The sequence below is a fragment of the Choloepus didactylus genome, chromosome 8 (genome assembly GCF_015220235.1).
Source record: "Choloepus didactylus isolate mChoDid1 chromosome 8, mChoDid1.pri, whole genome shotgun sequence".
Taxonomy (NCBI): domain Eukaryota; kingdom Metazoa; phylum Chordata; class Mammalia; order Pilosa; family Megalonychidae; genus Choloepus; species Choloepus didactylus.
This window is the reverse complement of record NC_051314.1, coordinates 20,618,165-20,642,229: the sequence shown is the minus strand read 5'-3', so window position 1 is coordinate 20,642,229 and position 24,065 is coordinate 20,618,165. Positions and strand designations below refer to the sequence as shown.

Here is a 24,065-nt window from a genome sequence, read left to right as displayed (position 1 = left end):
CTGTCACCCTCAACAAGCTGGGTTGGCTGCAAACCCCTTGCCCAGCTTTCACCCCACTCTTGACTATATCTCAGGATGTAGATCTTGTCCCTATTTTAAAGCTGTTGCACTTTGAGCATCTGTAACATGCCAGACACTGTGCTTTATACATATTATAACATTAAGTCTCAACAAATTCCACCTTAACCCATGGTTTTCAGGCTCACAGAGGTTAAGTCATTGTCAAGGGAGACATCTAGGAAGGAGGCAGAACTGGGCTTCAAACCAGGCTGGTTTGATGATAAACCCGGAATCTTGTGCGTTGTCATATCAGGCTGCGTTCTGCACATCCACCTTATCCAAACCAGCACACCCAGGTTCTGTAACTCTCACTGGATCAGACTTAAGGGGAAGATAATCAATGGAAAACCTCCCTACCTGGTCAGACTGGTCCCATGCAGAACCAGCAGTCCTCTCAATCAGTGTCTCCAAACAAGTTTGTCCCACTCAGCGGCCTGAGCCTGGGACTCGACGAACAGCCCACGGTCCCAAACTCCGATCACAGGAGACCCTATTAGCTCTCCTCTTCCCTGAGGCTTACATTTCCCACAAGGGCAGGTGTGGGCCACAGCCCTGCATTACTTTGACCAGCTTAAGACCATCAACCACATGACCAGGCCTGCTACAGGCTTTCTTGCAGCCCAGAACAACTCCATCCCAACTGACTCCGACTCTGGATGGATAACTCTCCATCTCATTCCAAAAGACATTAAGTCTCCCACCCAGGCTTCCTCTGATGGAAGGTGCAACCATATACTCCAAGCAAAGCCCAAACCACCTCCCAGTGACAACCTCGGGTGTATCGGAATGTGAAGAGGACACGCAAGGAAACTGTGCTTTGATGATCAGTGCAAATAAAATATTACTGATTTTATTAAAAATGAAGTTAAAACCAGATCTCAGACAGGACTTGAGTGAAATAACCTCCCACCCTGGGAAGATCTTTTACTTTTATTATTAACCTCTGGCTCCCATATCCAGAGTCTAATCTGCCAGCTCAGGTTGTCCCCTGATTTGCTGAAAATTCCCAAGGCCCCAAGGAACGTTGGCCACCTTTATCACTCGCCCTACTTCCTGGAATTTCACCTGGAGGGGTAACTCTTTCCCTAGAAAAGCAGGCATCCCCACCACACATCGCTGCTCTTCCTTAGATCCCAGGTGGTCCAGGAGCAGTCCTGACCCCACCTCTGTCCCCAGGGACTGAGGACACTGACATCAGCATTCATTTCCTTGACACAAAGATACACAGAGTAAAACAGGGGCACTCACCATTGGCTTATGGTTGGGGAAAAACGTTTGCTCCACAAGCGGGAACTTCTCAGGACCCAGGGAATGGAAGATCTTAATGAGTTGAGAGAACTAGGAGGAAAGAGGACAGAACATAGATCAGACGTTGTTACCCAGGATGGCAAAACCTCCCACCCACCCCCAGGCCTCAGGCATCTGGCTGTTCTGAGCAGAGGTCCGGGGCTGTTGCCTGCCTGCAGGATAAAGGCCAGACTCCTTGGTGGAACATTCAGCCTTCCCACCATCTGGACCAATCAACCCCTTTGCTCCTTCTGGGCCCACTGAGTTCAGCTCAACAGCATTTAGTGAGCATTTACTGTATCCTCAGCATTTAGTAATGGCACAACCCTCCAACGTCCCCATTCCCAAAGAATGGACTTCCATTTCTTTTCCATAGTCCCTACACCACTTGGCATCAATAGGAGCTCACTTTGCCCCTGGTGTTGTGCTTTAATGTTGTGGCAATGAGCTGAATGCAGTGGAAGACAGACCATGGGCAGATGATGGAGACACGCATGCCTTGCTGGAGGAAGCATGGGGGTTATCGGACCAGGAAGAGGGCAATATGGGGGTCAGGAGCAGAGGACAGAAGAGGAGGTGGAAGGGTATTCCAGGCATACAGCGAGATTAGTGTGTGTGGAGATCCTTGGTGGCTGCCATGGCTGTGGCCTTGGGTGCAGGGACAGTGAGAGAACAGGTCAGATGGTGAGCCCACAGACCACCTGGAGCCTTAAAGACTGGACCCAGGAACTTGGATCTCACCCAGAAAGTGAAGGGGGATCACTGGTGGACATAAGCAGGAAAAAGCAAGTTAGCTTCTGATCAGGAAGAGCTGCAATTTGTAGTCTATTGTGGCCAATGGTTAGAATGAGGGCCCAAGTCTTAAGCCAGATTGACTTGGGGGTAACTCAATACTGGAACCCCAGACAGAGAGATCAGGGTAACTCGGACATTTTCCGTTTCAGGCCAGGATGGAACTATAAATTCCTGGAGTTTAAACTTTAGGTGCAGGGAACCATGGATTCTACCTAGGAGAGTTTGGGGGTCCTTGGAAATATAGGAAATGATGGGGTGGTCTTCATTTTACAGATAAGCTGAAGTCCAGAGAGGGAGACTAATTCCATGATTAAGAACATGGGTTTTGAAGAGGCCAGCTCTACCACTTACTACCAGCCACATGAGGCCAGCCTCTGTTTCCTCATCTGCAAAATGGAGATCTTAATAATATCTACTCTTCAGAGTACTTCCTAGGATTAAACAAAATATGCAGGTGAAGAGGTCAACACAGCACACTGTTAGTACTATTAAATTTAGTTGTGATCACCAAGGATGACTATATGGAAAAACAAGATGGTTCGGCTAATACTATCTAGGACCCTTTCCAGATAGTGGCACTTGAATCTCAGATGCCATCGGCCAAAAAGCTTAGGGCAGAATGAGAAGGAGACCAGAGCCCTGGAAAGAGTGGGTAAAAGCTATTCACATCTATTAAATTAATTCCTGTATTCATCCAATAAATGTTCAGGGCCAGTCGTGCATAAGGCTTGCTCCAAGTGCTAGGGACAATAACCATTGTCACCATTTATTGAGAACGTACTTTGTGCCAGGCACCATTCTAAGTACTTTACATATATTAACTTATAATCCCACCAAGTAGGTCCTATTTTTATCATGATTTTACAAATAAGGAAACTAGGATCAGAGTGATTAGGCAAGTTGCTCAAGGCTACCACAGCTTGTAAATGGAGGAGATTGGAAGAGGCAGCCTGGCTCCACAGACCATGGTTTTTACCCTGCCCTAGACCACCAGGTGATCCTGCGGTGAGACCCCAGAACAAGACAGACACGATCTCTATGTGGCTTTGCAGAGCTTATATTTTACCCAATCCCCCTCCCAACCTCTGCATTTCCTATTCCCCATCACTGCTTTATTATTCCCCTGAGAAAAATATGACATATTTATATTATTATTTTATATATTATATAATATCATCATACGACACATCATATATTTGACATATTTCTATAAATGGACTGCATGTGTCCCTGCCCACCAGAATGTAAAATCCATGGGGGCAGGGATTTGGGTCTGTTTTGGTCACTGCTATATAACTATGACCTAGAACAGTGCCTGGCACATAGTAGGTGCACAGTAAATATTTATTGTATGCTTGAATTATTTCTAGTAGGGGAGACAGATAATAAACAAATAAATGTTTAAATAAATAGTTCTAAGTAGAGGTAAGTATTGGGGGAGATTAAGCAGGGTAACGGATTGGAAAGTATTTGGGAAGGATGGAGAGTATTATTTTAGGAAAAAAACCTGTCTTTCAGGTAACACTTAAATGGAGACTCAAATCAAACGAATGAATGAAACCAATGAATAAAAGGAGGAGAACTCAAGTTTTGGGGATTGAACAGAGATTGCCTCACATTCTGGTTTTGTCATTCACTAGCTATGTGACCCTGGGCAAATTCTTTAACCTCTCTGAAGCTGAGCTTCCCAAAATCTGTAAAATAGGATGATGCTGCCCATTTCACAAGGTAGCAACATGGTTGCCTGGTACATAGTAAGTGTTCAATAAATGTGCCCCCATTGACTGGAGTAATAGTGATGGGAAGCTGGTAATAATAGTGCCTATTCTTACTACTACTATTATTACAACATAATTATGTTATTATGCAACATTTGTTAGGAAATGATTACAAGCATCGAATCTGGCAAGGGTAATGAGTCAACATAATTGGAAAGAATAGTCTCTCCAACAAGTGGTGCCGGGAAAACTGGATGTCCATATGCGAAAGAATGAAAGTAGACTCCTACCTCACACCACATACAAAAATCAACTCAAAGCGGATCAAAGACCTAAATATAAGAAACAAAACTATAAAACTCCTAAAAGAAAACATAGCAAAACATCTTCAGGACCTTGTGTTAGGCAGTGGATTCTTAGACTTTACACTTACTAAAGTGTGAGCGGCAAAAGAAAAAATAGATAAACAGAATTTCATCAAAGCTAAAAACTTCTTTGCATCCAAAGATTTTATCAAGGAAGTAAAAAGACAACCTACAGAATTTGAGAAAATATTTGGAAACCACTTATCTGATAAGGGTTTAATATCAAGAATGTATAAAGAAATTCTATAACTCAATAGTAAAAAGACAAACAACCCAATTTAAAAATGGGCAAAAGACTTGAATAGACATTTTTCCAAAGAAGATGCACAAATGGTTAAAAAGCACATGAAAAGATACTCAACATCATTAGCCATTAGGGAAATGCAAATCAAAACCACAATGAGATAGCATTTAACACCCATTAGAATGGCTGCTATTAGGGAAAAAAAAAAGGAAAATAACAAGTGTTAGAGAGGACGTAGAGAAATAGGAACACTGGTTTATTGTTGATGGGAATGTAAAACGGTGCAGCCGCTTTGGAAAATAGTTTGATGGTTCCTCAGAAAGCTAAGTATAGAATTACCATATGACCTGGTAATCCCACTAGGTATGTATCCAGAAAAATTGAAAGCAGGGACTCAAACAAATATTTGCACGCTTATGTTCATAGTGGCATTATTCACAATTGCCCAAGTGTCCATCAACAGATAAATGGATAAGCAAAATATGGTATATATACACACAATGGAATATTATTCAGCCATAAAAAGGAATGACATTCTGATACATGTGACAACATAGATGAACCTTGAAGACAGGTTTTTATGTGAAATCAGCTAGACACAAAAGGGAAAATATTGTATGATCTCATTGATACACAATTATTAGAATAAGCAAATTCATAAAGCCGGAAGTTAGAATGCAGGTTTCTAGGGGCTGGAGTGGGGATTAGGAATGGGGAGTTAATGCTTAATGGTGCAGAATTTCTGTTTGGGGTGATAGAAAAGTTTTGGTGATGGATGGTAATGGTGATGGATGGTAGCAAAACATTGTGAATGTAATTAATAGCACTGAATATATATTTGAGTGTAGTTGAAAGGAAGAATTTTAAGTTGTATATATGTTCCTAGAATAAAAAAAATAAAGGAAAATAAAAAGTATTGCGGAAGTGGAGAAATTGGAATCCTCATGCATTGTTGGTGGGAATGTCAAATGGTGCAGCCACTGTGGAAGATGGTTTGGTTCCTCAAAAAATTAAACAGAATTACCATATGACCCAGCAATTCCACTGCTAGGTATATACCCAAGAGAACTGAAAACATATGTCCACGCAAAAGCTTGTCGACAAAGGTTCATAGAAGCATTATTCATAATAGCCAATAAGTGGAAGGAACCCAAGTGTCTATCAAGAGATGAATGGGACATTCATACGATGGAATATTATTCAGCCATCAAGAAGAATGAAGTGCTGATACTTGCTACAACATGTGGGGACCTCAAAAACATTAGGCTGAGTGAAAAAAGCCAGGCACAAAAAGCCACCTACTGTATGGTTCTATTTATATGAAATGTCCAGCACAGGCTAATCCATAGAGACATGATATAGACTAGTGGTTGCCAGGGGCTATGGGGAGGGAGGAGAGATGCTAATGGGGTACAGGGTTTCCATCTGGGGTGATGAAAAAATGTCCTGGTATTAGATAGAGGTGGTCATTGTACAATATTGCAAACATATTAAAACCACTGAATTACACACTTTGAAATGGTTATAATGGCGAACTTTATGTGAATTTTATTTCAGTAAAATAAATTTTTTAAAAAGAAAAAAACAAAACAAAACAAAGTATAGAGTCTGGGATCTAAGTTGCTTATACAGTTGCTTAACAAGTCTCTTCTGTGCCGGGGAAGGGGCCCGTTTGAGGCCTGGGAGGCCACCCACTGCCTTGCAGGCCCCAACGAGTCAGCCTGGAGCGTCACCTACCACCCAGGGCTTGCTGCAGAAGTTGTAGACGGAGTAGAGGGAGTTGACAGCGGGCAGCCCTCCGTACTGGAGGCCGATGACCAGGCTGCGGTAGTCTTCGCCCAGGGCCATGCTGTGAGCATGCTGGCGCACCAGGATGAAGTCGGGCTTGAAGGATCTGCCAAGAGAGGGGGGACAGCAGTGTTACTCACTGCACCGGCATATGGGGGAGACACGCCACTGGTGCACTGCTGGGACAGCACTGACCCGCCGTGCCCACGGCCTGTGGGCAGCTCTGGGTTCAGCACGGAGAGGGGTGGGAGTTGTGGAGGAGAAGGTCCAGAGGCAAACATACAGCACTCGGTTACAAAGTAAAAGGACTGAAAACACCTTCCAGCTCCCTGTTTGTTTTTTGTGTGCTATTTGCTAAGTCTTCTGCATTGAACGTGAATTTCATTTGCAATACAGAAAATGTTTCAAATAACTCAGAGAATTCACTGAGATCTTCCTAGTTACTGGGCACTACACTGAATGCAGGGTTTATCTGATTTAAATCTCACAACTGCCCTCCAATTTACAAATGAGAGCACTAAGGCTCAGAAAGATTAAGTCACTTGCTCACAGTCATGCTGCAGATAAGTGGCGAGGCCAGGTCTGCGTAACGACACGGTGGGTTCTCCACCGTTGTGCCACCAGGCCTCGCTCCTGAATATTTCCAGTGTGTTCCTTCCCGTTCAAGCAGCAACCTCCAGAAAGCAGGAGTACACTGGGATGGCCAAGAACATGCCAGGATCTTGGCTAAGCCCTTCTGGAGATACGATCCTGAATCATGCTCACAAACAAACCTGGTGAGGTCAGGACTTTCTCCCCATTTCATAGATGGAGACACCTACAGCTCAGAGAAGTTACGAACTTCCCCAAATCACAAAGCTGGAAAGCAGGAAGAGTCACACTGGGACTCAGGTCCTCTGGCTCCAAATCATAGGCTTTATACTCCATCTCACAACTCTAGATGGATTCGCACACTGCAAATCTTTTATCACCATTGCCAGGGCTTAAACTCTTTCTGGATTCCCCAGATGAGAAAACCAGCCTTGTGGCAGACATGAGGTTTTCACCCAAAATTATATGATTGATCCATTGGGCTCTTCCAAAGTCAGAAACTTGGCTTCAAATAAATTATGTCTCTTTAAAATAATTCAAATATATATTAAGATTGCTCTCAAAGGGAAAGGATTTGCTCTCACTGAAGACAGAAGCAAAAACTGTGCTGCAGATGCAGACATTTCCCAAATCACTCTGAGCTTGGGCCTCCTTGTACATGACCCTGCCTAGTGCCATGAGATCAAGGGCGTAATAAATACATGTTGAAGGAAGGAATGATGTGTATGAACATTTGCATCCTCATCCCCAAGGGAAATGGCCATTCTCCCAGGCTAAGTTGCAACCCATCCCAAGGGGGACCACTGGACGGTGACCTTCTCTTTGTGTATGACTGACAGTGTGCTTGTGGAACTGGTCAATCCGTCACACCGTGGTTAGGATTAGGGGTAGAATCTTGGGATTATTAAACCTATGTCCTTGTTGCATTCCTAGAGATGAACCAGCCCAAGCTCAGTGTAGTTTACAGATGGGAAAACCAAGGCCTATAGAAAAGCAGTGGTGTATCCAAGGTCACCCAGAAAAATCATGGCAGAGCTGAAGTTTGCACCCAGGCCTCTCCTCTCTCTTTACTTCCATTGCATTCTGTGCCGCACTTCAACTGCTAGTTCCAGCAACAGATACAGAAGGAAATAAGGTGTGTACTGTCTCTGACAGTAATCTGATGATAAGGGAGCACTAACATAAATATAATCATTTTCTGGTTTCCTCTGATTTAAAAAGTAATACATGTTCATCACGTAAAAAGAAAGCAAATGGAAAGCACAAAGAAGCAAACAAAATTACCCACACTTCTACAACTCAGAGAAAATCCCTATTAGCTTTTCTATGTTTTTCCTTATATGTACATCATGACCCAGTTATCTATTTTTAATGTATATAATGTGTATTCATACTCATAATTGATTTTATATTCTATTACTTATGACTTTTGATGTTTTCCATACAATATTATATTGTGAGCATTTCTTCAATCATTAAAATATCTAAAAAAATATAATTTCTAAATGTCACATAAAAGTCCAGTGAATGGATATACCATAATTAATTCAACCAATCTACTATTGATCGATAGGATATTTCCAATATTTTGCACATATAATTCTTTACTCACAAATCAGTACCTTCATTTTTAACTAATTCCTTAAGATAGATACCAAGAAATTGGTATCTATTGATTACAGGGTCAAGGGCCATGAACTTCGTTTTAAGGGACTCAGCAATCACTGCCAGAAGCTCACGCAGAAAGGCAGTCCTCATTTTCACAGCAGCTTCTGTGTATGAGTGCCCACTGCACTACAGCTTCGCCAGCACTGAGTTTTTAAAAAACGTATTTTTCAATTTGATAAGCAGCCCTCCCATCCCCCAAAAAGGTACCCTGTATCACACTGTTGTTTTAGCATTTCTTAAATGCCAGTGACCTTCCTTGAACACTGTTTATTAACAATTTGCATTTAGTTTTCTGTAGAAGTCTGCTCCCATCTCTTCCTGTTTTTAAAAATGGGGCTGTTTCCTTATTTACGTGAGCTCTGTTTATTAAGGATGCTGTCCTTTTGTCTGTCATATTTGTGGAAATGTTTTTATCAGTTGCTTGCTTGCCTTTGATTTTTATGGTGGTATGTGCTTTAAAAAATCATAAACACATTTTCAATTCACTCATGGACAAATACATGTCTTTCTCCTTTGGTTCCTCTCACTGCCTTGATGCTCAGAGTCCTCTGGGGCTGGGATTCTTAATAACGAAACACCCACTCCTCCTGGCAGTGTGGTTTCAGGCACAGTGAACGGTGGCAGCGCATTTGGGGTCTGGCTAGGGATGACTTCTGCCTGCTCCAGGAGGGGATAACTAAAGGGCTCGTGCTGTCTGGCCTCCTAGTTTTGTGTTGTCTGTGGAGAACGTGTAAGAGGGACACAGGCAGGAAAAAAATAAATCTGTCTAGAAAAAGAGGATGCCCTCCCAAGGCCACCTCCAAGAGATGTATCCCACGGCCTGTCTTGGGAAGCTCCAACTCCAGTCCCAGACATCGTGGTGCTCCCCCTCCAGGGCAAGGAACAGTTCCTCAAAAATTCTTCCTGATGCTTTCACCTCTTCTCTCTGTAAGGATTTGGAAATCTGTAGAGATTCTAAGGATTCTAAGAGGTTCTTAGGAGATTCTAAGATTCTAGATTCTAAGATTCTAAGATTTGTAGGAGATTCTAAGAGATTCGTGGGAGATTCTAAGCTCCTTCCTATGGCTACAAGATCCCACCTGGGGTGGCTGCTGCCTTCCCTCTCTGCCTTCACTTTATACCTTCCTTCTTCTCCCTCACCTCCACTCCAGCCACAATGGCCACCTTCCATTCCTCTAACTCCTCTGCCTGGAGCTGTTCTTCCAAAATGTGCATGTGACTCACTCTCTTTTCTCATTCTTCAGCCCAAAGACACCTTTCCTGCCCCAACCATTGCATTGCCCTGTTTTATTTTCTTCTCAGCTATGGTCACAATTTTATTTCTCCTGTTTATTTGTTCAGTTGCTTATTGTCTGTATCTCCCTTTAAAGATGTCAGCTCAATGAGGACAGGGACCTTCCTGTCTTGGTTAAAATTGTCCTTTGCCTTGTTTTCAAATGAATGAGTTAATGAAGGTATGTATAAGGGAATAAATAAATGAACAAGCATGAATGGAGTGGACACTGGAAAGGGGACGAGACTTCTTACCTTGTGGCTCTAGAGAGGAGAACTAGGACAGATGGCCAAAGTACCAGAAGCTAGTGTTGGTCCCAAGTGACGATGGGATGCCTTGCAAGGTAAAAGGTGTATATTCCTAGAGATATGTTAACATGACCAAGAAGGTTAACCCCAGGGGATTCAAGTTGGACCCATGACCTCTTCAGATTCTCAAGTCACTATGTGATAAATAAACACCTTTCATGTTTAATGTGCCAGGACATACAAGGCACATGTTATAATTTGAAGGCAGAAAGCTGCCATTCACTGCTATACAGAACACACAGGGACCTTCTGGCAGGCTGTGGTATGAGAAATTTGCAAGAGATACAGAAAATTAGTGATTTGGTGTGGTTGTTTGAAACTGTTATATACCCCAGAAAAGGCCATGTTCTTTTAATCATTCCTGTGGGTGCAGATCTGTTGTAGTTGGGACCTTTTGGTTAGTTTATTTCAATTGAGATCCTTTTACTGGAGTCCTTTATGAGAGGGTAAAGGACAGAAAAAGCCCAGGGAACTCAGAGGAGCCCCAGAGATGCTGAGAGACAAGGGCACACCCACAGAAGCTGAGAGAAGAAGCCACTGAAGCCAGAAGCTGAAAGCAACAAAACCCAGGAGAGAGGAACCAGCAGACGCTGGCCATGTGCCTCCCCATGTGACAGAGGTGACCCAGATGCCAGCAGCCTTTCTTCAGAGAAGGTATCGCCTCATTGATTCTTAATTTGGACACTTTCATGGCCTTAGAACTGTAAAATCGTATGCTAATAAATCCCCATTGTAAAAGCTAATCCATTTGTGGTATATTGCATTTCAGCAGCTTTAGCAAATTGAAACATTTGGGCTGGACAACCTGTGGTGTGGAGTTCCCTCCTTCTTACCCAGGACCCCAGGTTCTGTCTCCAGCCAGGAAACCACCAAGTCCTGCATGTAAAACCTTATATCTAGGGATGTGGCCACCAACAGTTATTTGGCCCTGATGGTGGGCCAAACAAGTACCCTGGTTGAGGCTTGAGACCTCAAGAGGATTGAGACATGATTGGTGCTTTCATGAAACTCATTCCCTGAGAGCTGTTGAGTGTAGTTCAGGGCCTAGCACATAGTAGATGTGCACCAAGGATAGGCTAAATGAGCAAATGAAAAAGTGAGTGAATGAAACAATAGAGGCAAGTACAAAGTAGTAAGGTGGACCAAAGAAAAGTGCATTTAAGTATCCCTGGGGGTAGATAGGGGTGAACATGCACCAGGCTTGAGTCTTGAAGAAAAAATAGGAGTTTGTCATCTGGGCAGGGTTTTGAGACATTCCAGGTGGAGGTAACGGCACCTACAAGCAAATGGATGGGCCCTCTTGGCAGGGGTATAATGGGCTATGCTGGGTTCTTTTTTTTTATCTGCTGAGTAGACTCCTTTTTTGGGGGGTGGGGGATGGAAACAGAGCCCATGATAAAAATCCTCTCCAATCAGAGAGCACATTTCCCTGAAGAGTAATTGGTCCAAGGCATGTAAAATGGGCCCATCAGAGTCCTTGGGGATTTGGAATACGAGCACTGGAGAGAGCAGTGGCTAGCTAAGATAAAGCGATAAAAGCGGGGGCTGATGGAGGCCTCTGCCCAGCCACAGGGAGGAAACCTGTCTGCAGTAGAAGCGCCAGTTGCGAATAGAGGATATGAGAGGATAAAGAAGGGCGACAAAAGCCCTGTCAGTATCATTTGGGCCCCTGGATTCTGCAGAGCCTGATATCAGAGCCATCTTAATCTTCTGAAGTAAATCAGCTATTAAGATCTCTTTTTGGTTTAAGCTGGTTTGAATTGGGTCTGTCACTTGCCCACACTATTGCTCTGATGATAAGGGGGAGAGGAGTCAAGTTTACAATTGGTTACACAGCTGGAGTATAAGTTATTATGAAGGGGCAGCAAAAGCTGAGCTTGATAGAGAAAATTCCAACAAGGCCCATGAGCCCCTTCCTGCCTCCCGTCTGTCTCCGCAGTCCCACTGGGCCAAAGCCTCGTGTCTTTCATGCCAGAGCAAGAAGTTCTCCTTTACCCACATACGTCGGTACTTCCTGGTACAGCTGGAGGCTGTGCCTGGGTTTTCTTGTTACTTGGACTTAATGTGAGGTCTATTATTTGGGTTTCTGACCTGGTCTTTCTCAGAAGTGGCTGTCAGTGCTCAAGGAGAAATCAAGAATGACATCTAATTAAATAGTAAAGGTGGGGGATGACTGGATGCTGCAGGCAGCGTCGAGGCAGGGGGCAAAGGCTGAGTGACCATCAGCCATCTGAGAAGGGAAACAGTTCCCTCAAATATTTAGGATAGACCTTGGCTGGGCTTTGCCTGAGACCCATGTTCATGAGGAGAAGTTTCATTATTCTCAGCCTCCTGACAGCTATTTCATAACTGTTCCCCGATTAGGAATTATGGGAGAGCCAAGTTGACAAAGGGTGGCAATCATAGTAGTTTCAGTCATACGCTGACCCACCACATCCAGATCTGATCCCAGCTGTGCCTCGGAAGGTTCCAGACTTCCTGACATCCATGTCTCCCAGCAGAGGGACTGCAGGTTTTCTCTTCACTGTCTCCACCATCTTTTGCCCACTCCCTACCTCACCCCACCCCCGCCCCCAATCTCTGGAAATTCAACCTCAGGCAACAAATCTGGAGGATGGGGAAGGGGACCAAAGGAACTGAGCAAACCAGCCCACATAAAGGTGTCATGAGGAAAAGGGGCAGAGGGATCAAAACATCCAATGGTCTCCACGTTCCTGAAGGCTTATGGTACCACCATCCTGTTTGAGGTGAGAACCAGAGGAAATGCTCGCAGGCTGCAGATGGAGGGGTCTGAACGGGCCACATGGAAGGACTTTGGGAATTAGCGATGCTTCCCGTTGGCCCGAGGACTGCAAGAAATGAGTCCAGGCCAAAGAGAAACTAGGTGGCAGCCAACCAAGAATCTGGCCAAGAGAGGATAACAGGATGCTCCAGCGAGGCTTGAGGGGCCAGCTGCAGGGGCCTGATGACGGTGGGGAGGGGACCCAGCCCTCTGGTGCATCCCAAGGCTCTCTTTGTAAACGATTAGGAGGGTTAATAAAACGCAGATGTGAGTCGCTGGAGGAAGTGGGCTTCCTCATCTCCCGTCTCCTCGTCAGAATCTCAGCCTCTTCATCCTGGTCTCTTCCTTTCACCTCAGAGAAAGAGCCCTCGCGGCTCTGCCCTTGCTCCGTCCTCCTCCCCCGCATCCCGGGGATCCCGTACCACCCACCATGTCCTCTTTCTAGCAGCTTCCAGGTCTTTCCGGCTCCCTTTGTTCTGATCTATAAACACCCACAGCCATACTCTCGACTTCCCCAAACAGTCCCCACAGTAAGAAAACCTTCACTTCAAGGTTGAAAACAAACTGACAGTTAAGTCATGTTCACATTTACATAAAAGAACAAATACATCACAAATCAATAAACGCAGAGAGATGTGTCTGGAAGGGTGTTCACCAAATTGTGAACCTGCTTATCTCTGAAGGGTGGGATGGGAGTTGAGGATTGCTACATTCTTCTTCTTACTGTTTGGTACTATCTTCATTTTAAAACAAAACAAGTCAAAACATGAGCACAGAGTGCTTTTATAATCAGGAAAAAACAAAGGGGTTATTTTCATTTTGGAAAAAAATGATAAATGTAACAATGATGTGACATCATGGAAAATGCTTATAGTACAATTTTTCCTGACACAGACCAATAGAAAAAGCACCTACATTATACTAACACACTGTAAAAATGATGAGTCTAGGGAAGGGAGATGGAAAACAGATAATTTATTAACATGGTGAGGTTGTAGGTGATTTTTTTTCTTTTGAAAATTTCCACTTTGGCTATAATGGGATTTGGCCATTATCAAAAATTTAGCTTCGGGGGGTTGCGGAAAGAGGGGGAAACGAGACCCTTCCATTTGGCCTTGCAGCCATAACTAGCTATTTCCCTACCTCTTTCCACTGCCAGGCCTGTTGGTTAAGATAGTTTATGTCTGCTAGCCCCAACCCCTGCATACCCATCTGCGCAGTCCTCTGCAACTGGCTTCCAGCCACCTTCTCCACCCCAGTGAGGCCATACTGAGGTCACCCTAAATGCAAGACCCCCAGATGAAATGGCCTTTGCTATGTCTTCATTTTCCCAATTTCCAATAATAGCTATTGTATGATGAGGCTCCATTCCAAGCCCTCCACATATCTTCACTCATCTAAGCCTCCCAACAATCCTATGAAGCAGCTATTATCTTCATCTCCATTTTCCAGATAAAGAAACTAAGGCCCAGAGCAGTTAAGGAACTTGCCAACATCACACAGTTGCCGATGGTGGAACCAGGAGTCAAACCCGACAGTCTTTAGAGCAGAGTTTCTCAACCTTGGCTCTACCGACACCTTCGGCCAGAAATTCCTTGTTGTGGGGGGGCTGTCCTGTGCACTGTAGGATGTTAGGAGCATCCCTGGCCTCTACCCACAAGATGCCAGGAGCACCGCCCCCACCTCCAACCCCTGCGGTTGTGACAACCAAAATGTCTTAAAGGCTGCCAAATGTGCCGTGTGTGTGTGTGTGTGTGTGTGTGTGTGTGTGTGTGTGTGTCACCTCTCCGGGGTAGAGAATCCCTGCTCTAGAGCTGCTCTTCTCCCCAGTGGGGGCATCTCTGTAGCATGATCAGCCTCTCCCCTAATCCTTTCCTCCCCTTTCTTGGAGACACCCGCTTCCCTCTTTCCCAACTGCTTCCTGCCGGTCCCTTCACTTCGTCGTCTTCTGTCTTACTGTGGCTCTCATTCAAAGTCCAGAACTTGCTTCTTGGCCCCATGGAATCATCTCTATTTCAGGGGCTCCACCCCACCACTGCCCGCCACCTTGTCCTCACAGGGAAGAATGAAAATGACTGTATACAGAGCACTTCTCTGCACCACATTATTTTTAGGCTTTTAAATATATTATCTTTAATCTTCCCTATGCTGATCTTGTCAGGTACATAACATTAATAGCCTTATTTTTCAAGAAACTGAGGCATGGAAAGGTTAAGTACAGTGAGAACAAGGTGGGTATATTAGTTAGGGTTCTCTAGGGAAACAGAATCAACAAGCGATATCTATAAATATAAGATTTATAAGTGTCTCATGCAACTGTGGGTATGCAAGGGTTCAAATTCCTTAGGGCAGGCAGCAGACTGGCAACTCCGATGAATGTGATCGATGAACTCCTCAGGCAACAAACTGGCAACTTGATGAACTACTTAGGAAACGCTTCACTGGTCAGCTGAAGCAGAAGTGAAGGTCCTCTATCTGTCTTGCTTAAAAGTCTTCAACTGATTGGATTAAATCCAGCTGATCTCATTCTCTCATTGTGGAAGACACGCCCTACGTTGACATAATCAGTCACAGCTACGGCCAATTGACTGATGATTTAATAAACCAGCCTGTTGGTTTATTAACCAGCCACAAATGTCCTCGCAGCAACAGTTAGGCCAGTGCTTGCTTGACCATCACCTGGCCAAGTTGACACATAACCTAACCAACACAGTGGGCTTGAGACTTGAGGTCGGGTCTACTGAGCTTCAAAGAAGATGTGTGCAACTACTGTGCTGTCAGCACCTTCCACCAACCTGAAGTTCTCACAGTCACCTCGAGGTCACCGTGCCTCCCCTAGAATGGATCTCCTGACTTCTGTTCAAGGGACCACCACATTCCCAGGGACTCAGGATCTGTCATTTGTGGCTGGTTAATAAACCAGAAGGCTGGTTTATTAAATCATCAGTCAATTGGCTGCAGCTGTGACTGATGATGCCAATGAAGGGCGTGTCTTCCACAATGAGACCCAGGACCCAGGATCTGTCATCCCCAAATCATCTGCAATTCTTCTCTCTCACCCCAACTATATAGAGAGTCACCAAAGCTGCTGGATCTTCTCTCCAAAAGTTCTGGGATTTGCCCCAATACTTCCTGCTCCGTGAGCTTGCTGTGGTTTTACCTCCCATTGCCTCATGCCTAGGAAACCGTAACAGACTCTTAGCTCTTAACCCCCAGGCCAGAAATTCCTCATCTTATTATGTAACTTTGTACATAATGGGGGAAAATGAAAGAAAGACCAAGGGAACTGAATATTTCCCCAAAACGTCAGAGTCCAGTAGGAATTAAGAATAGTCCTCTGTGTTTAATATGGAAAGAAAGTGAGTCAGGGATGTCCTTGTCCAGCTGCTTGTTCCTACTTGCCTTTCAAGATCATTCGCATTGAAACTGCCCCTATAGAATGGGATGATGATATTCTCTGCTTGGGATGTTTAAAGTTAACTCATATGTACACACACACGCACGTACACACACACACTCTGAAAAAGTAGAGCTGTCTGAGTCACTAGGGTTGGTGCATGCTTTCATGAGTCCTTCCGCAAGGCCCTAGCAGATGTTAAGCACATAGAGGGTGCTCGGGAGAGCGGTACGGAAACGAAACACGCTCAGGCTTCACATCTCAAGGGCCCAGCCCCTCTAAACGCTCAGGCTTTATGACTCAAGGTCCCGGCTCCTCTAAAGTCAACACTTAAACAAATGACAGGAAAAAAGGCCCAGAAGATGCCAAAATAGCACAGAGAGCAGTGGGAAATGCAAGACTTGACTAGTCCCAGCTCTGCCCTTGACTGCTGGAAGTCTGTGACTCACTTCTGCTCTCTGGGCCTCAGTTTCCTCTTTGGTAGAAGGAGAGTTGGGCCTGATGACCTCCCAGGACCCCTCCTGGAACGACTTCCTCCAATTCTGGAACTGTGGGCCATGGCTCTCAACTACCACCTCTCCGCCACATCTGAATGTCCTTATCACATTGTCAAATAATAATTGATAAGAACAAAGATTTCTGACTATTGGATTCTTGCAAGAGCCGGGACCTGTGTAAGGAGCTTCTAAAGCATTATCTTGTGGAATCCTCACACAAAACTCTTGTGAAGCAGGTATGTAGTTAGTCTGGGTGAAGCATGTGACTTATGGAGGGAGTGCTGTCAGGGAATCAGGACAAGGAAGGGGAAGGAGTCAAGTGAGGATGCAGCCCTAAGGGGAGGATGCAGTCTTAAGTACAGTCTAGGCTTAGCCTGATCCACAGGGGGCTGCTGGAGTGTAAAAAGCATCACAGAGTTGTCCCACCTTCAGGAAAGAAAGCTGAGCTTTTGAATCTCCCATATGGGTCAGTTACTGACTCCCCTGATAGAAGGGGGTGTGGGGTGGCAGAGGGAGTTCAGCTTCTCAGCTGTGTCAGGGATGCAGTTACCATCAGCCAGAGGTAAGTCTCTGCATAAGGGCCTCAGGCCTGGCCATTGCCAAGGCTTTCACAGCTGCCAGGGCACGGGTGTACCAGCTGGCAAAGAGAAGCTGCACAGAGAACCAACAGCATCTACACCCCAGCATTAGAAGCCCATTTTGCAGATGAGGAAACTGAGGCCCAGAGTGGATAAGTAGGCTCCCATGGTCACAGACCCTAATACTACCGAGTACAGACACGATGAGGTTTGAGTCACATCTCCCACAAACTGTCCCCATGTCCACAGTGCCCCTGCTGCCTCAGCTCCCAGCACGGGGGCCATGCCTGGTGGGGGGCTGAGATGCGCTGGGACGGCTGTTTGGGAGCTGGCGAGCGGACGGCCTTGGGGTGGCACATCTCTGAGGGGTGGATGGGTTAGCCTTCAACCCACGCGGCTGCCGGGGCGGCCCCACTCCCCAACAGCTGCCTGAGCCTCAAGGGCTGTCAGCGGCCTGCTGGGCCCTGGGCCGGGCCTCCTGCCAGCGGCCACACTCGCTGGGCGGGAACGTTATTCATCAGGGAGATAAGGCAGCTGATGAGCGATGAGCGGTGGGCCTCGGAGCAGCTGCTCCTCGGTGGCGGGAACGGATGCCGGAAGAGAGAGAAGGGGAACAGAGCGGGAGGGAAGCCCATTTTGAGATAAAAAATGATGGTGCTGCAGGGTGGGAGAGACAGGAGAGCACGTTTCAAACCAAGGCCTGGCGTGAGGATATGCTTATGCCCGAGGCCTTCACCAGAAATACAAGTGCCTGAGGAGCCACCCGTGTGCTTCCGTCAGGTGAAGTCAGGGCCTCGCTCATCAGCTCACTCGAAGAGAAACAGCTACCTCAGGTGCGGGGCTGAGTCATGGTTCCCAGAAAGAAGCCCCCAGGCCAGTGCCTCAGTGGGTCCCTGAGATGCTAACTGCTCCTGGACGGGCTGAGGCCCTAAATCCCTCGTTTCCTGCCCCAGGGCCCTCAGGTGGCAGTGATTTCAAGACGGCTAGGCCCCCTTCCTGCAGTTCCTCTCCCTCCAAGCCAGCCCACACAGGATGGAATTTTCCAGGGTGGGGGGGCAAGAGTGGATGAGGTTCCTTTCTTTTTCTCTCTCTTTTTATTTTCTTTTTTCTGAAGGGAGCCGTTAAAAGGGATCCTGAAGGTTCCTGGGAGAGAGAGGAGGCGTGGGTGGGATGGTCTTTGAAGGGAGGTGAGTATGTGGACACACTTCGGCCACCCCTCCAGCCCCCCCCCAGGGCCGCTGACCACCTGCCCTTCTGGTCACCCCAGACGGTTTCCTCAGAAGCCCGGACCCCTGCCCGGTGCCAGCTTTCCCCTGCCTGCAGCAGCCTTTCCCGCTCCGACTGCTCAGTAGGGGGACGAGGATAGAGGGGCCGTTCAGTGTATCTATGACATTATATTTCTTTTTATTAAAAATATCTTTTAAAAGTAGCAAAACGTTACGATTTGACAAGCTGCATCACAAGCCCATGGTTCACAATAGTTCGTGTTCATCGAGCACTTTGCATGTGCTCAGTGCTTTGGGTTTCTTAAGAGCTTTACCTCAGTTGATCCTGACAGGAACCCTTTGAGACAGGTGCTTTGCTTATATTTTTAAAAAATAAAACAAAGGCACAGAGAGATTAAGTAGCCTCTCCAAGGCCACACTGAAGAGCCGGGCTGTCTTGCTTCAGAGCAGGAGCTCTTAACCTGGGAATGAGGGTGTTTCTTACATTATTCTCTATGCTTTTCCTGTGCTTGAAATAGAACAGAATAGTTTTCATTTTTAAAGATCTGAAGTAAACATGGCAAAATGTTAATGTTTGTTAAGTTGCTGTGATCAACTATATATGTTTAAAATTATTTCAAACTTTATATATATATATTCGTATATATATGAATACTTGAAAAGAAAAAGAAAAGAGTCTCAGTGTAGATATCACTTCCTGCAGGAAGCCTTCTCGGGCCCCTCAAGCCCCCTCCTCTAAACTCTCTTCTCCATCACATCCCTTTTACCACTTTTAGCTGCTGACTGCCTTCCAGTTTCCCCCTCTAGGGTGTGAAATCCACCAGGGAAGGGGTGATGTTGGATTCGAATCTGTATTTCCTGGGCCTGGCCTATTGCATGGACTATAGATGCTCAGTAGAATTGTTAAACTGAACAGAGCTACTCACGGGTGAGGACTGGGTAGCTGATGTGAAGAAAGAAAGGCCTGTGAGGGTGGAGGAAGGACATGTGGGCTGGCCCTCCCTGTCCAGAGACATATGGCACTCATTTTTAGAACTATCATCAGAGTTTCCAGCATGAATGCTTCCAGGTGAATCTTGCACTGTGGATGGGAACTTCTTAGGACAGAATCTTGGCTGCTCCCAGCAAAATTCGCCTGCCCATCAAAGAAGAGGGGATGGAGCCGCTTCTGAGGAAGCCAGTTGGGTTTCACCCATTGTGTTTCCCACTAGGACTCTTGGTTGGTTTGGCAGTTGCCAGAACAACTGCCTGCAATTTGGTTTCTTCATTCTAGTTTAGTGACCCTCAACCTTGGCTGCACATTGGAAATAGCTGTGGAGCTCTGAAATACAGTCAAAGTCTCCCCTTTCCCCCAATATTCTGATGTAATTGGCCTGAGGTGGCAACCTGGGCAGGGAGATTTTAAAAATCTCTTCCAATGACGGTAATGTGAGGTCAAGGCTGAGAACTGCTGTTCAATGGTCTTTGCAAAAAAAGACAGCTGCCCGGTGAACTGGGGCAACTTCCTCGTTTGAGACATATTTACTGAGCATCTGTTATGTGAAAGGATTGAGGAACAAAGGAAGGAGTTTGAGATTATGGAGTAGCTAAATTGAGGGAAGGAGTCATGTAGCAGCTGGTCTTGGTGTACACAGATCAAACAGCCAGCCTGGAAATGGTAGATTCTTGGTACTTTTGGAGCACAAGCCAGAGATCATTAATTGAGCGTAAGATAATTTACTGCTGAGTCTATAGTGGTAGAAAGCAAGGAAGTAATGATAAATAAATGCTTAGGGATGTTTCTCCAAGGTTCAGCAGGGTGTGGATTTACTCTTCCCCTGCTGGGTGAGACTTCATATAGTCATGCGAGCCAAGGAGCATGTCAAACATGCAGTGATGATATAAAACCAGATGGCTAAACCTAAGCATTTAAATAGAGAAAATACATGATCTGCTATCTCCTAAGCGTTTACTCTAAACCAGTGTTCCTTAAATTCCAGTGTGCATCAGAATCACCTGGAGGGTTATTTATAGAGAGATAGCTAGGTTCACTCCCAGAGTTTCTGATTCAGCAGGTCTGAGGTGGGGCCCAAGAGTTTGCATTTCTAACAGGTGATGTGGACCACACTTTGAAAACCACTGGTTAAGTCAACCAATGGCTGAGCACGCATGAGCTCATTTAATCCTTGCAATGACCCTATAGTCTGGCAGAACCAGAGGCCGATTAGTGGAGTGGTTAGAGCATGAACTTCAGACAGACTGCACGTGTTGGAACCCTGGTTCTGCAATTTACCAACTGTGTGATCCAAGGAGAGTTAGTTAACTTTCCGGTGCCTCAGTTTACCCATCTGTAAAAAACAGGATGGTAACAATAACACCCAGCTCATAGTGTTGCTACAAGGACTGAATGAATCAATGCAGATAAAGTGTTGAGAGAAGTGCCTGGCACACAGTAAGCCCTTGATCAACTGTTAGCTATTTATCATAAATATTTATGCTGACAGGTAGAGGGCAATTCTGTAGGGCAGGTACCTTAGGATCTCTAGTTTTCAAGGAAGGAAGATGAGGCTTAGAGAGGCTTAGTAACTTGCCTGGAGTCAAGCTAACAGAAGGAAAGGGGTTGAATGAATTATATGGAGTATTTGGTACCTGCTGTCTGACTTAGAGAACAGTAACCTGTATAAGGTATTGCCATCCCTATACTATAATTTGTACAGAAAAGCAAACTGAGGCACAGAGAATCTAAGCAACTTGCTCAAGCAGAAAGAGCTGGTAAGTGCCAGTATATGAACACTGGTTGGATGCCAAACTCCTCTGTTTTTACTATATCATTTGCAAAGAAATCTGAACTCAAAGAATTCTATAAGTTCTATGAGGATGCTGCAGGTGATCCAATGAACACTCTGAGCTGCCTGCAGAGAGTTGGTGGTAATTTGTTACTCAGCATAGACAACTAATACACATGTATCAGCAATTTGTTTCTTTTTATCACTGAAAAGCATTCCACCGTATGAATGTGCCACGGTTTGTTTATCCATTCACCAGGTGATGGACGTTTGGGTTGTTTCCAGTTTGGAAGCAGTAAGCATAAAGTTGCTATGAACATTCTGGTACAAGTCATTTATTGGACATGTTTTCATTTATCTTGGGGAGAATGACTAGTAGGAGAATGGCTGAATCATGTGGTATGTATATATTTAACTTGACAAGAAACTGCCAAGGTGGTTGTATTCCAAGATGGTTGTCTCATTTTACATTCCTGCCAGCGATGGATGACTTACAGCTGCTCCACATCCTTGCCAAAAGTTTGTATTGTCAGTCTTTTTAATTTGAGCCATTTTAGTTGGTGTGTAGTGATATCTCATCATAGTTTCATTTGCATTTTCCTGATGACTAATGATGCTTAGCATCATTTCATGTACTTATTGCCATTTTTTTGTCTTCTTTTTTTAAGCATCTGTTTAAGTCTTAAGACATTCCCATTTTGAGGGGTTGTCTTAGGAAAGCAATGTGTAATGTGACTGGCATTTAGTAGACACTAAATAAAAGAGAGCTACTGTTATTGACATTATGATCTTCAAGATCACTTAGAGGTAAAATTCTATGATTCTATAAAGGACCCATAAAGTATGCTTTTAATAATTTGTCCTATACTCTTGTCCTAAAGAAGGAGAGTAGAAGAGAGAGAGGTGAAGTAAACAGAGAAGAAGGAACGGGAATACAAGAGGTCCTCAGGAATTGATTCTGGGAGATTTAATGGGCAGGAGGTATTGCACAATTTAGGGGACAACAAAGAGTTTTGCCTTAGAGATGCTAAGGTTGAAGGGAAAGCTTGGCATCCAAGCAGCTTCATTGCTGGGCCTCAAATTAGGGTGAGTGCTGAGGGCCCCAGCTCTGCCAGACTTGGCATTCAAAAGGGTACCAAACACCTCTATTAAGAGCAGCAGAGATTTCAAGCATTTTATTGCAGTCCGAAGCCTATTAGTGCCAGGGTCAGCCGAGCAGTCACCAGGGTGAAGGCTGGAGGACAGACCTAAGCATGTGCGAGGGGACATTATATGAATCTTGGAACAACTCTCTATCAGAGATGCTAAAATTAGCACATGGCCCCACTTGCTGCTCCTCTTTCCCCAACTCTAATAATTCACTTTTGCACCAAGCTCCATTCCTCAATTCTAAACACCCTTTTTATGGGGCCTCCAAAGGGTTGTTTTTTCTGAAGCCTCTGGAGGAAGGATAAGGACTATAATGCAGCCAAGAAGTTCACAGAATCCAATTTTCCCCCTAAAGTAAAAAAAAAAAAAAAGTTTTAATATTTTTTCTGTTAGTGAATGTGACGTGCTCACTTAAGGGGAAAAAAAAGAAAAAAAAAAAAAAAACAAACACAGCAAGGTATAAAGAAGACAAAAGATACCAATATTCCTAACATCCAGAAATGATATTTACATTTCAGTGTATTTACTCCCATATTTTCAATATGTAAACATAAATATAAATGCACAAATTCTAAATAAGATGGAAGTATACATATATGCCACTTTGTAATTTTTTCCACTTACTATTTCACAGGGATCTTTCCATGCAAAATATATACACTGTGATATTTTTATCCTCTGCCTAGTATTCTGTGGCTAGTGGCTATTTAGATTTTTTTACTTATTACAGAGTCCTGAGAAGAATTCCCCTATAACTATATCTTTTTGGCATTTCCTGACTTTTTCTTACCAAAGGTCTGTAGTAGGGAACTAATTGGGTCAAAGGAGATGAACACTTAAATGTATACTGTCCTCCAGAAAACTTGTATTAGTTTTAACTTTTATCAATACAATACAGTATTAGAAGGCCATTTTTCCCTACTCTCAGCAACAGTAAGCTAATCTTTTTCATCTTTTTGATTCTGAAAAAAAAGTCTCCTCGTTTCCTTCATTTGTTCTTTGGTAATTATTGAAATTTAGTATCTTTTCACCTATTTGTTTACAGGCCACTTATTTTTGTTGAATTGCCTGCTTATATCTACTGCCCATTTTCATATTGGGATATTCATTTTTATTGATTTATAAGAGCTATTTTAGTCCTTTGCCACAGTTTACAAGTATTTTCTCCAAATTTGTCATTTCTCTAAACAGGTTTTTTTCCTTGCAAGGAGGCTATGGGGTGAGGGTACAGAGAGGTCCATGGTGGGTGGTGGTCAGGAGCATTCTGGCTTTTCTGGCTCCTACTATCTGTTGTGAGTTGGATGGTGTCCTAACCCACAGGACCTCAAAATGTGACCCGATGTGGAAATGGGTCATTGCAGGTGGAATTAGTTAAGAAAAAGGCAAACTGGGGTCAAGTGGGTCATCAATCCAGCATGACTAGTGTCCTTATAAGAAGGAGAGAAGAGACAAAGACACACAAGGGGAGAATGCCATGTGATGATGGAGGCAGAGTCCGAAGTGTTGCAGCTGCAAGCCAAGGAATGCCAAGGACTGCCAGAAAACTACCAGAAGCCAGGAGGAGGCAAGGAAGG

General features: G+C 44.7%; 1 protein-coding gene across 2 annotated transcripts in view; it reads right to left on the bottom strand.

The window, feature by feature from the left end:
* The window catches only part of SYN3 (synapsin III), a 467,769-nt gene that overhangs the window by 325,342 nt on the left and 118,362 nt on the right, over positions 1-24,065 (bottom strand). For both annotated transcript variants that reach the window (XM_037847793.1, XM_037847792.1), the window contains exons 5-6: positions 6,207-6,363; positions 1,309-1,398 (exon numbers count right to left, since the gene is read on the bottom strand). In XM_037847793.1, the coding sequence (XP_037703721.1) occupies positions 1,309-1,398; positions 6,207-6,363 (247 nt within the window). The remainder of the gene's footprint in view (positions 1-1,308; positions 1,399-6,206; positions 6,364-24,065) is intronic.